General features: G+C 43.0%; 1 protein-coding gene across 1 annotated transcript in view; it reads right to left on the bottom strand.

The window, feature by feature from the left end:
- sema5ba (sema domain, seven thrombospondin repeats (type 1 and type 1-like), transmembrane domain (TM) and short cytoplasmic domain, (semaphorin) 5Ba) overlaps positions 1-16,092 on the bottom strand; it is a 161,296-nt gene that overhangs the window by 77,869 nt on the left and 67,335 nt on the right. Inside the window, 2 exon segments of the mRNA XM_030080367.1 lie at positions 2,872-2,917; positions 3,484-3,583. Coding sequence (XP_029936227.1) covers positions 2,872-2,917; positions 3,484-3,583 — 146 coding nt within the window.

Below are 16,092 nucleotides of genomic sequence, written 5' to 3'. Positions count from 1 at the left end.
CTGCTCTCAGCGGCTCCCGATGTGTCTAATCAGATATCCATGCCCATCGGATGTCATCAAGCTGCTCCAAACCTTGTAAAGGATGGCTGTGATCTGCTTTTGTGTTACTCCATGCCAGACTCAGAGACACTGCGAGAATAAGTAAACACACACACACACACACACTCACACGCTTATCTTCCTTATGAGGACTTTCTGAGACCTGCTGCATTCATTCCTAAACAGCTAAACTTAACTTTAATTACTTCATGCCAAAACTATAACCTCAACCCTAAAGCCTTAAGTTGTAAGCCTGAATTAAAGAAGAAAGGACCAGCAATAATATCTTCATTCATGAAAAATATTCTCACCCCATGGCCTAAAACTCAAACAGGTTCACATAAGGACAGAAGTGCAACACACACACACACACACACACACACACACACACACACACATACACACACCTAGTGGTAGGCAATATGCCAAAATTTTATGTCACAATAATTTTATAATTTCAGAAAACAGCTTGTTCTGCAACATGGCAGTTTTCTTGTGATTTAATTTTGAAAATGGTTTATGAATGAAAGAACTCTCCGAAAAGGCTTATTCTAGGCTGAAAACACAAACAGCCCCAACAGATGAATATTTGGCAGATAAAGGATATTCTGCCAAACATTAAGTATTGAGTCCTCTCATTTCAAACATAATATTTCATGTAAACTTTACGCTGAAATTAAAACAAAAGACAAAATTACTAAATACTCACAAATTGAACGAATGCCATTTATTTAAAAAAATCCAAACAGCATTGTGACAATTGATATATCAGACTTCTCCAGGTCCATGGCAACAAATAAATCTGGCACCACTCGGTTTTCAACAAGTTGTAATATAATCGTGTTTATATCAGATTTGGTCGTAGATTTACCGGACAGGTCTCCTCTGACAGATGTCAACACACGAACACGGTGGTGCAGTAAAGCAGGCCTGTCCCACGACTTTAGGACCTTTCCATGAACATTTCATAGTTCTAAGGAATGTTGGAGGAACTACTCTTTTTTTTTTCTTTTTTTGTATGTTTACACTTAAGGAGCTGGGAATTGATCATAATTCCTGGAACAACATTTTGAGGAACTCTTTTAGCTCCTACTCCTGGGTCGGTACTTTCCCAGCAGAGGAGGAACCTTGAGTGAGGTAAACGTACAGCCATTTGTCGAACACATGAACCAAAGCAGGTATACGGGAACCGACGTTTTTAAAAAATGTGTACAACAATAACCACTGAGGCATTAGCCCTCAAAAATGAAACAGAACACAGACAAATGGACCCAGAGCGAAGTGCAGGCTGGACACCTGCAACACACAACAAACACACACTGCAAAAACTCAAAATCTTACCAAGAATATTTGTCTTATTTCTAGTCAAAATATCTCATTACACTTAAAATAAGACATGATCACCTAAGAAAGAACTTGTTTTTAGACAATTTTCACTTGTTTCAAGTGAATTTTCACTTTTTTCACTGGCAAATTTTGCCAATGAAACAAGCAAATTTTCAAGTGAAAATTCATTTGAAACAAGTGAAAATTGTCTAAAAACAAGTTACTTCTGAGGTGATCATGTCTTATTTTAAGTGTAATGACATATTTTGACTAGAAATAAGACAAATATTCTTGGTAAGATTTTGAGTTTTGCAGTGCATCTTGTTGTTGTATGGTGCACAGAAATGATGCTGGTATACTAACCATGGAGAAAATACACTGGGCTGTAACCATCGGCTTACACCACTTCAGCGATCCTGGTGGTGTGAGTGCAAACATCACAAAGCTCTTTAAGGTTCGTAGTTCACGGAGAACCTCTGCAGCGGGTAGTTCCTCTTAAAAAGTCCCAAAAACTCTCCGGTAAGAGAGCACCTTTAGATGGTTTTGCTACGAGTTACACAGATTTTCAGTAATAAGGATGGAATTGCCCAGTTCTATTTCAATGCAAAAGTAGAAACTGCATTGTTAAACCTCTACCAGTTAACAAATTTCTATGTGTATACTATTCACCATTCACAAACACACACATGCATAAGCTTTCCTCAACAACTTTCCTCACTCAGCCAAAACAAGCAAAAAACATCCTCACGTCCCACAACGGTGTCGATTTAATTTCTGCTTTAGTGGGGGACACACTGACATGCTGCCGTAGCCTAAATGCAACATTTTTCCTCATTTCATCCGCAGGATTAAAATCCAATATTTGAATTTACATGTGGAGAGTTTGCAGGTATGAGAGAGAATGAGTTATCGTTTAGTGTCCGGCAAGACATTGCAAAACTGAAGGGCAAAACAGTAATAAAAATATGAAACATGGAGCAGTCCAATTTGTTGTCTCATAGCCTTGAAAGACATTAAATGGAGTTTCAAACCACTAGAAGAAGGGATGCATTTTCAACCACAAGATTTGCTTCCCAACTGTTTCTAAAAAATTGCGGAGCGAGTAATAATGTGCTGTTTCAAGCAGAAATAATTGTTGGGGGCAATTCATCCTTCAGCTGCCCCCCCCCCTCCTTCCCCAAATGCCAATGCTGTCCCACAACCTTTCTGAGTGATCCAGCATCACCATGTAACCAAACGACAAACATCACAGAGAGAATCAGCAGAATAGGAAAGCAGCTGTCTGGAGTCCAGACAAGGCTGTTGTGCAACGGATGAGGGAGAAGACGAGGAGGAGGAGGAAGAAGAGGAGGAGGAGGAGGAGGAAGGCTAGGCTGGATTGGCTTCACACGTAACCAGGGAGGAGCAGCAGATGCAGGAATGCAAACTTAAAAGTGGTGGAAAAGGAAGAGAAAGAGACAGAAAGAGAAGGAGAGAGGGATCGATGCAGAGGAGAGATACACACACCTGTATCAGCGACATGTTGCTGAGGTCCAGCCTGAAGAGGTAGTTTCTGCGTTGAAAAGAGAGAAAGAGGCGATTCCTCACTCACATGCACAATATGGCTTATCAGAAAAAAAAAAAGCTTTTGTTTAACAATGCAGATAAAGTATTACAAAACAGAGATGCAATTTTGGCTGTTGTCACCCAGAGGCAGCGCCAATGAACGTTAGATTGTAAGTGTCCATCAGTCATGAGATTGCTTCCAGCTTTGCTACGGGTCTGAGTCATCGCAGTCGTGTGTGTCTGTGCTCACATATGTGTTTTTTTTACAGAGTCAAACCAGGCCCCTGCTTAAGTCCTGTTCGCCGATGAAAACATGCACACACACACACACACACACACACACGCTCTTGGGGCATGATGCTTTCTTTCTTTTTTTTTTTTTTTTTTTCAAATTCACTCCTTCTGCCAAATCCAAAGCTTGGCTCCATCCAAGAAGGCCTCAGCAGAGTACTTAAAAAGCAATCATTACTCAAAAAACTGCATTGTATGAGTGACTCAGAAAGGGTATCAGATTCTCAGCATTGTGGGCTGTGGATAAAGGGTGAAAGGCTGAATGGATTTACGGTTTCTTACCTGGCGCCCACGATCAGCTCATTCCTAGTCAGGTCAAGGGTTAGCTGAGAGAAATCTCTTACACCGGGGTGGGAGAAAATCGAAATCCAAGGACTGAGGGCTGAGGGAGCGAAAGAGAGAGAGAGAGAGGGGAGAGGTTAGGGTTTAGAAGTGACTTTAGCATGTAAACCATGTCTTAAATCATAAGAGAAAGGCACTGGCGTTTGCAGACAGTGCTCTCTTGTCAGTGTAGTTTCAAAGCCTACCAAACAGCCATTTCATTGAGTGCGCTTGAGTATATTAGGTTTCAAGTGTGGGTGTATTGATGCTACACGGCAAAGTCCAGCAGAGTGTGAGTCAAAGCTTCCGGTGCTTGTCTGCTGTGCCGCGCTACACACTGCCATGCACCACGGCAGGGCGTCTCCTGCAGAGAGGGACAAAGCTGTCCGGGCCCACATCAAGTCCAGTGATCCTAATGCAACCCGACATCAGTCAAACACAGCTCCCCACGGCACACAAGGCTGGAATCACAGCGCTGTTTGACACTTGCTTTTACAAATCAAAACAATTTCAAAGCCGCGGAGCAAAGAGGGGGGGCCAGGCGGCTGGCGGCGTTTTTAACGTCACATTAAAAGCTGCAGGAAAAGAGCGCTTTCTCTTTGGTCTTTGCGTTGACCCCGGGTGTGGACCATTAAATGGATTTTGCCACATGGGAGAATCTGCAGCAAAAGGGGATTTGCCATATTTCCCATGTAGTACACAATATCACAGCAGTTCTTTAACCAGTCAGAAAGGCTACGTTAAAGAGGGGCCATTTCTCCAAGCATTGGCTCTGACTTAAAAAAAAAAAAAAAAATCGACAGAACCCTGAAGCTGCTCACTTTTTAGTTCCAGTGAAATTTCCACAGCAGCCGCTCGTATATTATAAACTTGCCCCCATGTCACGGGAGCAGGAACAAGCATGTCAAGTTAGAGGCATAAGATATATAGCTTATGGTGATCATAGGCAAACATTAGGACACACCACTGATAATCCTATTCATTAGGGAAGCAGTCATCAAACATTTAAAACCTTAAACCTTAATCTTCTTTAAACATTAATGCTGCTCGAATAAGCTGGAGGCTGTGGCTGGGAGACTACGTGTAAGTGCTGGAGGAAGTCACCGAGTGCAGCGAGACAGTCTTTCCATCATGTGAAGGAATGGGCTGCGGGATTGATGGGGCCCATATGGCCGTGTCATCTGGAAACATAAGTAGAGTTATGACTGATCCGAAGACGGAGTGCCTGCTGCTCCACTACAGAATGGCATTGCTCATACCACATAAAAATGAGCGGATACCATGCTGCACACACACATAAAATTATACATATGGTTAAGTGTTTCAATAACAGATGTAATTCCTTGGAGAATAAAGCAAGGTCAACTCAATGAACTGGGTACTACATCATGTTTCATTAATAGTCAAAGCACACAGAACTTTTGGCGATATGTTATTTGAAGCTGTGACATACATAAGATTGACATATTACTGTCATAACCGTGACATGATGGCTGTCATTAACATTAATGAATATTTATGACTGTTAGATGCCATTCAGTCAATTATGTCATTTTTGCTGCAAAGTTGACATTTATCTTTGTCATCCGCTGCAAAAATGTCCATCTTAGTCTCATATTCAGTGTTAAAATGTTGCCTCTCTTAAAAGGAGTGAAGTGAAGCTGCCAGAGGGATGAGATAATCCCACTTGATTCCAATAGTTTTCACTTGTTTGAGGAATTTTTGGAGCAACTATAAATATGTTGAGACGAGGCAAAATAAGGCTGATCAGCCCTCTAGGATCAAGAAAAAGACACATCCAGAGGCAGATTTTTTTCACTTGTTCGCGGAACCATTTTAACATTGAATATGAAACTGTAAATGACTTGTTTCGATAATTATTTTTTTGCAGTGTGACAACTCAACATTAGCCAAGACACTCTCAACTTTGCAGGGAAAGGGACACAACTGACTGAATGACATTTGATGATCACAGTCATAAATATTCATCCTGTCATGCTGCCATGCTGTCAACCTCATGACAGATATCATGTCACTGTTATGACAGTGTTATATAAATCTTATGAACACATCAAATACAGAGTCAAAATATAACCTGCCGTAGAGTTAATTTACCCTCACAGGATTAAAATCACTGATAACCCTGTAATCACTGGAAGTCCAAACCCAACGCTCGTACCAAGCAAATAAGGCAATTGAAGCTGTCGCTCTCTCACTCTCTAAATATTTACCTTACACACACAAATTGCAAATAAATCTGTCAGCACTCACAAATTAGTAGATAACACCTTTTAATCTACACAGCAGCAAAGAAAATGGATGCTTTTCAGCTCCTGGCTTTCCTCAGCATTTCTGAGATATTGTGGGTGTGACCCCTATTAATCAGCAGCCGGGGACCTGCTGGAGATTTACAATCAGCCGATACATATACAACACCATCGAATGACGGATAGTGCCATGAAAAAAATATGTTTTCTTTCTTTCTTTTTTTTTTTTCCAACATGATTCAGTTTTGAACCATACATGCCACATTTAAACATTTGAGAAACCAGTGCAAAGATGGCCGCCTTTAGGAGGAGGAGCTATTTCTATCTTTTTCATGAGCCATAGCCAAACATGCATCTAAGATTCTTTGGTCATAATTATTTTCCTTTAAACAGACACACTGGTCACTAGTGTCTCAAACTCTTCTTCAGAGCTCCAAGTTATTTTTAATCTAAACTATACCATACTTGACTACAAGGCAAACTCCTTTTCAAGTGTAGTGAGTGAGTGTAAGTAGTTATTCCAATCAGTTTTCTTGCAAAAGACCATAATCTGTGGTAACTTAGATTTTTTTACTCTCACATCCATGACACTGAATGCTTCACTCCACTGTAAATGTCATATCTAGAGTTGAGATACCCCTTAAATTCCTCTAGTTCCTCAAGTGTAGCAATGAACACAAAAAAACAAGTCTACAATACATCTATACCAACACATAAGACATAAGAGAAAAATAAGGGTTGTTACTGTAAAGATGATCCACCTCAAAACTTTTCCCATAAACATGTGAGTATAGTTGGGACTGAAATGACTATCCATCGAGACTCCCTGTCTCTGCAGGAAAAAAAAAAAAAAAAAAAAAAAAAAAACTCTCTCAAACCTGAAATAATTTTCAGTCAGGACTGTTTCAGACAGTTTCACAGAATTAATTCAAGTAAAGCCCCCAACCCCTCCTTACGGGGGACACTAGTGTATAAGCTTGCAACCTCCATTGTACACAAAAAAGTACCATTAACCCCAAGGGAAGTTTGCAGCTTCAGGTTTGTGGGTATTGAGGCTGTTTGGGTGCTGCTGAGGGGAGGGGACAGGGAGAGGACACTTCTCCAAAGAGAAGAAGCTTGGATTAATCACTTCCAGACTGAATATACCAAAGGCTTAAGTAAGGAATTGAGTTGGTCTTCCTTTTCATGAATACAGATGGGTGATAGTGATGCATACAGTATGCAACTGTAATTTCTGTGGAGGTTTTTGCATAATGATGATGCATCTTCTTATTGTTTTTGTGCAAATTAATTGCTCATTCAATACATAATACATACCAAACATATACTAGTTGATGCTGATGGCTTTATTTGCAATTTGTGCTGTGGAAGTTGGCACACATTTTGATTTTGGAGGATTGGAGGATTTTGGAGTTGAGCACGCCAGTTCTCCTGTTTATCTTACACACACATTGCTCTCATTTTTCACATTTACGTACGCAACTATGAGTTCAACATTTTTGCAGTGTAGAGGCAGAAACCATACAAGGACGAGGAGGAGGAGGAGGAGGAGGAGGACGATCGGCATGTCGCTGTCTGATTAATGGCTGCACAGGCCAAACCTGAAGGGGCAGAGGGGAGTGGCAAGGAGCACGGGTCAGCTCTCAATTTTATATAAACAGACCTTAAATTGACTCAAAGGTTACAACGCGTTTACAAGTAAGTTAACGTAAACTACATAATCCTAACTCCCAAAATGGTATAAGGGGACCATTTAACATCCTCTGCATCATGTTCTTTTAAACAGTGTCAAAGCAATCTGCAGCAGCCGTGACAGAGTGGAATAATTGTAAGGGTGCCATAGGACCTCCGCCAGCATATGTTACATGTGTAAATATGCATGCTGTCTGGACAGGCTTATCATGTTACCATGCAAGGGCAGAGAAGGGGAGAGAGCAGTAAGGGGTGAAAAGAGAGAGGGGGAGAGATGATACGGGGCAGAGCGAGGTTACGGCCAAGCTCAGAGGACAGAGCTGGGTGGAAGTGTGGAAGATATAACCCAAGGCTAATTTCAGTGTCCATAGGAGCAAATTACATCAGCTATCAAGAAAAACTCAGACCCCCAATGCTACCTCATATCCAGTCTGGAAAACATCCAGAAATAGAAAATGATGTCATTTGACAAACGACATACACTTTTACAAAGTGAATTATTCTCCCCATAAAATAAGACTATTTAAAGAAAAGAAGAGTTACATGAATCATAAAATAGGTGTATGAGATAAAGAAATAAATAACAAGAAAATTATTCCCACAGAAGTAGTATACTACACCAACAGTCAAAACAAGAGCCGTTAGCATTCAGTTCAAGCAGTTTAACGTGAACATAAATCACATAATTCAACCAAGACCATTACGTGCGAATAAACATTTCCCCACATCATGAATATCTCTCCATGAGCTCGCAAAAAAAGACAGCAAGGCTAAATTTGATTCAGTGGCATGCAGGAAAGCTTGTGAACCATGAGCTTGGTTTACTCTCTTAGACAGCTTCCCTGACAGTGAGGGGTCTTTCACTGACTGACATTTATCCCCCTGCTTACAAGAGGTTTTATATGCGCAGCTCGCTCCTTTGCCTCATAACTGTCTGGCCGGGTGGCAAGGCGATGGAGGGACAATAAAGCAGGATGAATATGAAAGTCTTCCTCCCTCATGGTTGGCCCCTGGGCCCCGAGCTGGACTTGATGGATGATTATTGCATTCTTTTTTTCCCTTCTGCAATCGGCAGGCAGACGGATTAATGCATTAGCTAGCGGTTGCCAAAGGGATGAGGAGAGGGATGAGGAGGACAGTGGCTGAGACATTCGTCTCGAGGGGAACATGAATCATAACCTCTCTATCTTTCCGGATCTAACAGTTTTTAAACAAGGAGCTTCTTCCCACAAAACAGCATGCAGGCAACTGAAGTAGCATCCGACGGATGCTGGAAGCCACTAAAAGACAGGGTCTGGCTGAAGAGTGGTCAAAGCTGGCAAATGCCACAAATTTGTGGAATTTGTAGACAGAAAACTGTGGGGATGAAAGCACAATAATGCGTATCTAAACACTACATGTGCAGAAATACACACACAGAGACACACACACATAACCACACAGCTAAAGCCCAATCCAATCCGTTTAAAATCTGATGGAAGTAAGATTCCCCCAGGTGGACTGCACAGGAAAGGGCATCCGATAAAAACCCAATCTTGCCTCGATCTAATCCCTAAGAGTTTTGGGCAGGTGGGCTGGGCGGCCATGCCATCAGACTGTGTCCTTCTCTGAGAGGAGAGGATAGTGTCCAGTCGGAGAGAGATGGAAAAACCAACGAAAAGAGTCAAGCAGTGTTTATAAGCCCTGGCAATTAATGCCTTCCGCCATGGCTGTGCATGTTCTTGTGACCCAGAAAGGCACGGAAAGACAGGGGTTTTCTCACATAAGAAAAGATTAAGAGAGAGAAAAGAGAGTGTGAGGAAAAGAGAAGGAGATCTACAGACCAAGCAGTCATATAAAATGAGAGAATCAGCACCATTAAAGGCCCAGATTGGGCGATTGGGATTCAAATGACTCCAGTTTAATTAGAGTGAGCGAGGGTCATCAAATGGCTCCTTTCAAATCTCTCTCCGGGCCCTGGCAGTAAATGCTGACTGTTGACTTGATGAAATCTTCTAAGTGCAGAGCAAACTACTGACGGAGGACAAAGGGCAGATAACCTTGGAAGCCGAAGTCTGTCAAAACTTTTAATTATCTTTAATTAAACCCCTTGCTTTTCCATTTTAATTCTGACAGCAAAGTATTCACTTAATTATATCCTGCTAGGTAATACAAAATAAAAATCAACATTTTTCATCATAGCATTCTAATTGAGCATCTTGTTGATTTCTCCCCTCAAGAGCTGTATTGTTTAATGAGCTATGAATGGACACATATGTACTAAAGGTAGGTCTATCCAACTCATCCTCGGGGACTACAGAGGAACACATTGTCTTTGCAAATGGGACTCACTGAAAAGCGTTAAAATTGAAAATGGTTATCTTGAGGGCAAGGTGGTCGATCCGATATTGTTACAGAGCGGGTTGACATGGCGACTCATTGCCACTCTGCGAGGAAAAAAGCCATCTGGAAGATAATTCAGTGAATAGACAATCTCTTCTGAGTTACCTACACAGCATGTGATAGGCATATCCCAAATGGATTTGACTCAGTTGACAGTGCAAATGTGAAAATAACATTCTCATCTGAAACTAAACCATTTTACAATATACATTTACATCGAATGTGCTGAGGAAATGTAGGTAGCGCCATAATGGCCACATCTCCCCCCATTCCCCAGTGTTAGTCAGGAGAAGCAAACCTTTCCCTGCAGCTCCCGGATCTTAATCACACCCCCAGCTTTATCTGGCCAAAATTCCTTGAAATGTGTTTTGTTTGGTCTTCATATCTCCCTTCACCTGCCCCTGGCACCCCCATCTCCACCCCCGCCTCGCCTACCCCGGGCCCTCACTATCTTTCCCATTCTGACTTGACTTTCGTTTTTTTTTGCCGCCTCCTGAGTTGCAGAGGGTGATAGTTTGAAAGAGAGAGGCTGCCGTGCCTCAGTGGAGCACAACTCTCCGTCTATCCCTCCGTCCTTTTTCAGCGCTCCGCCATTCCATTCCCCCCTTACTCTTGACTGAACTCTGATAGAGGAGTCTGCGGGTTACGGGCAGTGCTGAGAAAGGACTTGGAGAGAGCCAGGGGACTGAGCAGCCACAGTGGCGCTGGGGGCCAGGAGGCTAATAGCCTCTCAGTCAGTGACCGGTAAGGGATGTCTGTCTGCCTCTCTCAAAAACCAATAGCGAAGCAACAACCACGGCCGCTGACAATTTGCCAGAGCCCGCCGGGCACTGGTTGGACTGGATCAACCCCGTGACTCTTTTGATATGAATTTTCCTGCGCACGTTATGAATTCCGGTGACAATGATAGATTTTCTCAGAAAGCAAGAGGGAGCATAAAAGATGAGGAAGAAAAAGTGGGGATGATAGGATGGGATACAACAGGCAGCGGGGGAGAGAGTGTGGGCACAGCCAAGCAAGAGAGCAATTGCCTGCTGCCTCTCCCGCCATTCAGTTAAAGTGGCAATAAAGCCCTAAATGCTTTCTATTCTCCGATCCTCTTTCCTCTCTCCTGGGCCTTGCATCTGATATCCTGACATGCCATCAATAGGTGAGAGGTTTGTCCCAGTGGCATGTTAAACTGAGTGATGGAGCACCATTCAGCCGCCTGACTGATGGCTGCAAACACACTGTAGCCGCGAAAGCACAGCCCAATTAAGTCCAGTGTAATCATGAATAGAGCGAGAAGTGGACGGAGACAGAAGGAGAAATAGGAGCCCAAAATTTCAAGTCTCATACTTTGTCTTTCGACCGAGCCCTTATCGCCGCCTTAGAGGAATATCGCCTCTCGAGGGCCCTCTGGACGGTGGCACAACTGCTAAAGGACAGCGCCATTACCTGGAAGATGAGAGAGATAGAGGAACTTGTGTCCGGTGCACAATACATTTCTCTGGCTATTACCGAGAGGGAGAAAGGGAGGGACGGGAAGTGGGAGATGAGGTGGAAGTGATAGAAGAAAGTGAGAAGGATACGAGAGGAGGAAAAAAAGAGAAGACGGAAAGAGAAGTGAAAGAAGAGGGGAAGATGAGACATGTATAGGGGATTGTACAGACGTGCTGGGTGGATAACAGGGGACATGGAGGGTGTAAATAACAAGCGGGACAGAGAAAACCTGAGCGAAAATGAGCAAGGACACCAGTCGTCTCTGTGCTCTTTTGTCTCACTTCGGAAAGAGGCCCATTTCAGTGATTTGAGCAGACGACCCAGACCTTGAAGCAATCCCACAGGAAACTTACCCCCTGCACTCTGAGAGTGAGACAGTGAAACTTAAGTTAAAGCACCTTATTGCCACCCATCAATCTGGCAAGTGATGTTTCTGTTATGGATATTGTTGCACTGGTTATGATGGAGGTGCCGGCTGAGACAAACAAAAATGACTTCAAAGAATCGGCATCGTCCGAAACAGACAGTTGGATCACTTTGTGTCACCTCACATCGACTGCTTAAGACTGGGAGAAAGAAAAATCACAGCACCATTAAATATTACTTCCCATTAGTGCATCCAAGTGCAGACACCAATCTTTGGCACTGAGTGATGTAAGCTTTAAGGCTGTATGCTGTATGAGGCTTTGTTTTTGTTGTTGTTGTCGTTGTTGTTGTTCAGGTGGCCTTGCCTCATTGTAATTATGAGTAGGTGAGCCTTGAGGTAGAAAAGCCAATCAAAAAGCTCTCTGTCACTGAAGGCCTCCATCGCGATTCAACATGCTGAGCTGTCTGATGAGTTGCTGACAAGGGTGATGAGGTTTTATGGTGCACGACACGCCACACCAAATTACAGACGACTGCACGGGACACAGACGGCCCAAAGACATTGGACAGCCGACCATCAGCTTGGTGTGTCAGGCGCTTTAATTATTCTATCAACACACATTGACCAATCAAATGAAGCACCCAACCTAAAAGACTACCTACTCCATGGATCTGAATGTGATCCAAAAACACATCCCATATCCACACTGAGACAGGGTTCCCACTCTTTTCAGGAGATATTTTTTTTCAAGGACATATTCAGTAGAGTTCTCAAATTCTGCCCGAACCCGACCCTACCCGACCCTACCCGACCCTACCCTACATTTTCGGGTAGGGTCGGGTTCTGTGTTTTACTGTCGCCGTTGAAGAACAAAATATAAATGACGCAGGCATGAAGCAGAAGGAGAGAGAGAGAGAGAGAAGAAGAACGGGGATAACAGTTTAGTGCTAAATTAAACCATTTTGTGCAGAACTACAGTAACTTTACTAACTTACAAACATTTTGATATCGCCGAGAGGCTAAGATGAGGGAATTTTACCTGCTTGACTCACTGGCTGGCTGTCAATAAAGCGATGACCCGATGCTGCATTTTATACCTTTATTGTTAAAAACTGTGAACCAAACATTTAAAATCATTGGCAATGCGGTCAGCAAAATGTGAGCCTCCCCCGCTCACCCCCTCTCTCCAGCTCATTCGAGAAAAAAAAACGCTCTCAAACCAGCTGATTTCAATACTGAGGTGAGTCGACATGTACTCACCAACCAACCAACTATTATGTCCGTTCTCTCACTGCTACTAGAATTTGAGCCAATAATGGCGATTTGGCGATCTTTTTTTTTTTTTCCTCTCCTTTCTTTTTTTTTCAGGCTTTATTGGGCTGTCGGGCCTAAAGTTCGGCTAATTAGTAGGGTAGGGTAGGGCCTCAGGCTGGCCCAGTAGAGCCGGTTAGGGTAGGGTATTAATTTTCAGGCCCGATGAGAACTCTAATATTCAGTGACCTACATTTTAACTATTGCTCACAGAAGGTCATCTTAAAATAAGTCAAATAAACTAAAGTGGTCAGATATCTCAAACTACATGAAATTGACATCTTAAATAGCATGTTGTCGAGAGGTTTAACTTTTCCAGGATCTCATGACTATTTCCAGGACATTTTAGAAGTTTTCAAATTTTCCAGGTGTTTCAATGACTGGAAAAAAAAGTTAAATTTCCAGGATTTCCAGGTTGTCTGGGAAGTGTAGGGACCCTGTGTGAGCATTCCGTTGCTTCCGCTGCTCCAGGCTGTTATCAGAACCACAGCCTCGTGCGGCGAGCCAGTATCATCCATCTAATCATGACTTGGCGGCACTGAACATGCCTGTGGATGGAGGTTGCGTGCGTCCAAAGTCGTATTTTTCCCTCTGATCTGTGGCATGCTTGATATAAAACGCTGGCACATCTTATGGAACATCAGACACACACACAAACACACACATACACACACCATACATAGTGTATTAGGGCAAGAATGGAGGAGTACAAAGCGTAAAAAGTGTGAAGTTGCAGAGGCAAGAGAGAGGGTGATAGTCATCGCTGCAGAGGTTTATCTTGCTTGTCCTCTGGTGATACCTGCAACTGGTGTCGCCAACATTGACCAGATGACACCGTGAGGTTGTGCGTCACGGATCTTCCCACCCCCAGCCTCTATTTACTCAACCTGCAGCGATGCTTAACAATTTTCCCAAACAAATTCTCTTGGGGGGTGGACCAACAGTGCAGCAAACATCCAAAAAAGGACATACATGGTGGATATTTACATCTCCACTTAAATTCATGGACTTAGAGCACAAATACATCCATTCACACAGACACAGACACAGAGTTGTTTCTACAGAAATGTAATAACTGAAGAACAATCTAAAAAAAAGAAAATCCTAATAACACACAATGCACCAAAGCCTCAGACACCTGCTTGAGACAGAGGACAATAACAGCCTCCATTTGTCGGTACATACTGAAATCCTGATCTTTGAGGTGCTGAAACAACAATTCTCTTTTTCCAGGGATTAAAAATCAGACGTGAGTGAATGTCACTTGCATGTTTCATAGAGTCTTGCTTTAATTCAACTCTGTGTAATCAGACTGATTCAGTAGCCACTCGTTCCCAACCCCTCCCTCTCCGTTTCTGCTCTCCCTGCCTAATGCATTGCATTTTCAAAATAGCGGGGTAGGCAGAGCAGAACGGAAACTGGGGCTCCCGTCACCCTTTAAAAGTTATTTCAGCATTGCTGATTGATATTTCATGCGTCTTCTGCGACTATGCAAAAGCCCCTTTGTTAAGAGTGCATATACAGACTGACTTCATATAAACGAGCTAGAAATTAATCAGGGAATAATCCACCATATTAAATTAGTCAAAAAGCTAATTGATTAGTAACGGAGCGGTCTCAAAATGTTGCAAATCCAGGTCTGTTTTAAATCATCACAAATGATAGAGGGGGCTTGTCAAGATGTCCTGGGGGCTCAAAATGAAAAAGGTTAAAAGCCAGAGGATGGAGTCGGGCCCCAAATGCAGATTGCATGCACCACTGGAGGGCACCGTCTAGGGGCCCGGGACAGGCAGACCTCTGAACCGTCCGCCCTGCTCAGTCACACAGCGCCAGGATTAAAACTCACCCAACTGCACACACACTTATTCTCACACAAAACCACACTTAGACAGGCAGTCGAGCATACACACATATACACATAGTACATGTGGGCATATACACATGCAAGCATGAACACGGGTACACACATACACACCCACGCACGCTCATAAATAACAAGCACGTACCCACACATGCACTATCGTCCTAGCCGCTCCCCCGGCCTCCTCCAGGTGACTGAGGTAGCGCTTCAACAAGCCACTATAAAAACGCTCATCAATCACAGAGGCTAATCTCAGGTTCTCGCTGACACTTTCATTGTGCTGGACTTTCTATACGGCTGCCTCCACATAATGCCCAGCACTGCCTGCTTTGACAGGCCAGCGGCCCTGCGGCTTCCCAGCCGTGAGAGCCATTCTCAAGTGGCACGCCTTTGAAAGTGAGGCACCGACAAAGGTCCAGCTAATCTGGACATCTGGAGGCCCGGCTGAGAACGACGGGTTGAAAGGAGGCACAGAAGCAGCGTATAGGTGACCTCAGCCGGATTTGTGGGGACAGAAAACAGCCATTCCTCTGGTTTGTGCATATGGATTGTAACAGTAAATGAGGGAGCCTGCAATTATCACAATCAAACCTGCTATTAAACAATTAAAGTGCAATCAAAATTAAATTAAATGTTTGCACAATGTATGTGCCTTTTCACAAGCTAGTGCAGATGTAATGCTTCACTCACTACATCCATGCATTGATTATAAATTGAAGCAGACTGCTAAAGGAATAAAAAAGAACTGAATTGATATGAAATCCTTGGAACTGATTTATGCTGTTCATTCATTCTTGAAAAAAAAAATCATGATTTGGTGATCTAGCAGAATACTGTGAAGTGCAACGTCTATGTGAGGCTCACATTACTGCACATTTATTGAATGGATATACAAGTTTGGATATACAAGTATTGAATTAAATCGACTCAAATTTTGTTTTGCAAAGTCTGCAGCTGAATTGATTGTCGAATTGTTCAGAACAAGAGAGAAATGTGTTTACATCGGATCGCCAACAAGTGAATCGTGAATCAAACTGAATCAATATTAAGCCAAAGATTCAAACGGCCTACAGGTGAGATATTATTGCAGCCGTGAATGAAATTTGCTGCCTCTGGATCGATAACAGTTCAGCAAAAGATCGACACAGAAAACAAGACTAAGTGGTGCAACAGCTCTTTGGGTCCCTCCTCACTCTCACTCGCTGGAG

Source organism: Myripristis murdjan, chromosome 21 (genome assembly GCF_902150065.1).
Source record: "Myripristis murdjan chromosome 21, fMyrMur1.1, whole genome shotgun sequence".
Classification (NCBI taxonomy): Eukaryota; Metazoa; Chordata; class Actinopteri; order Holocentriformes; family Holocentridae; genus Myripristis; species Myripristis murdjan.
This window is presented reverse-complemented; position numbering and strand designations above follow the sequence as displayed.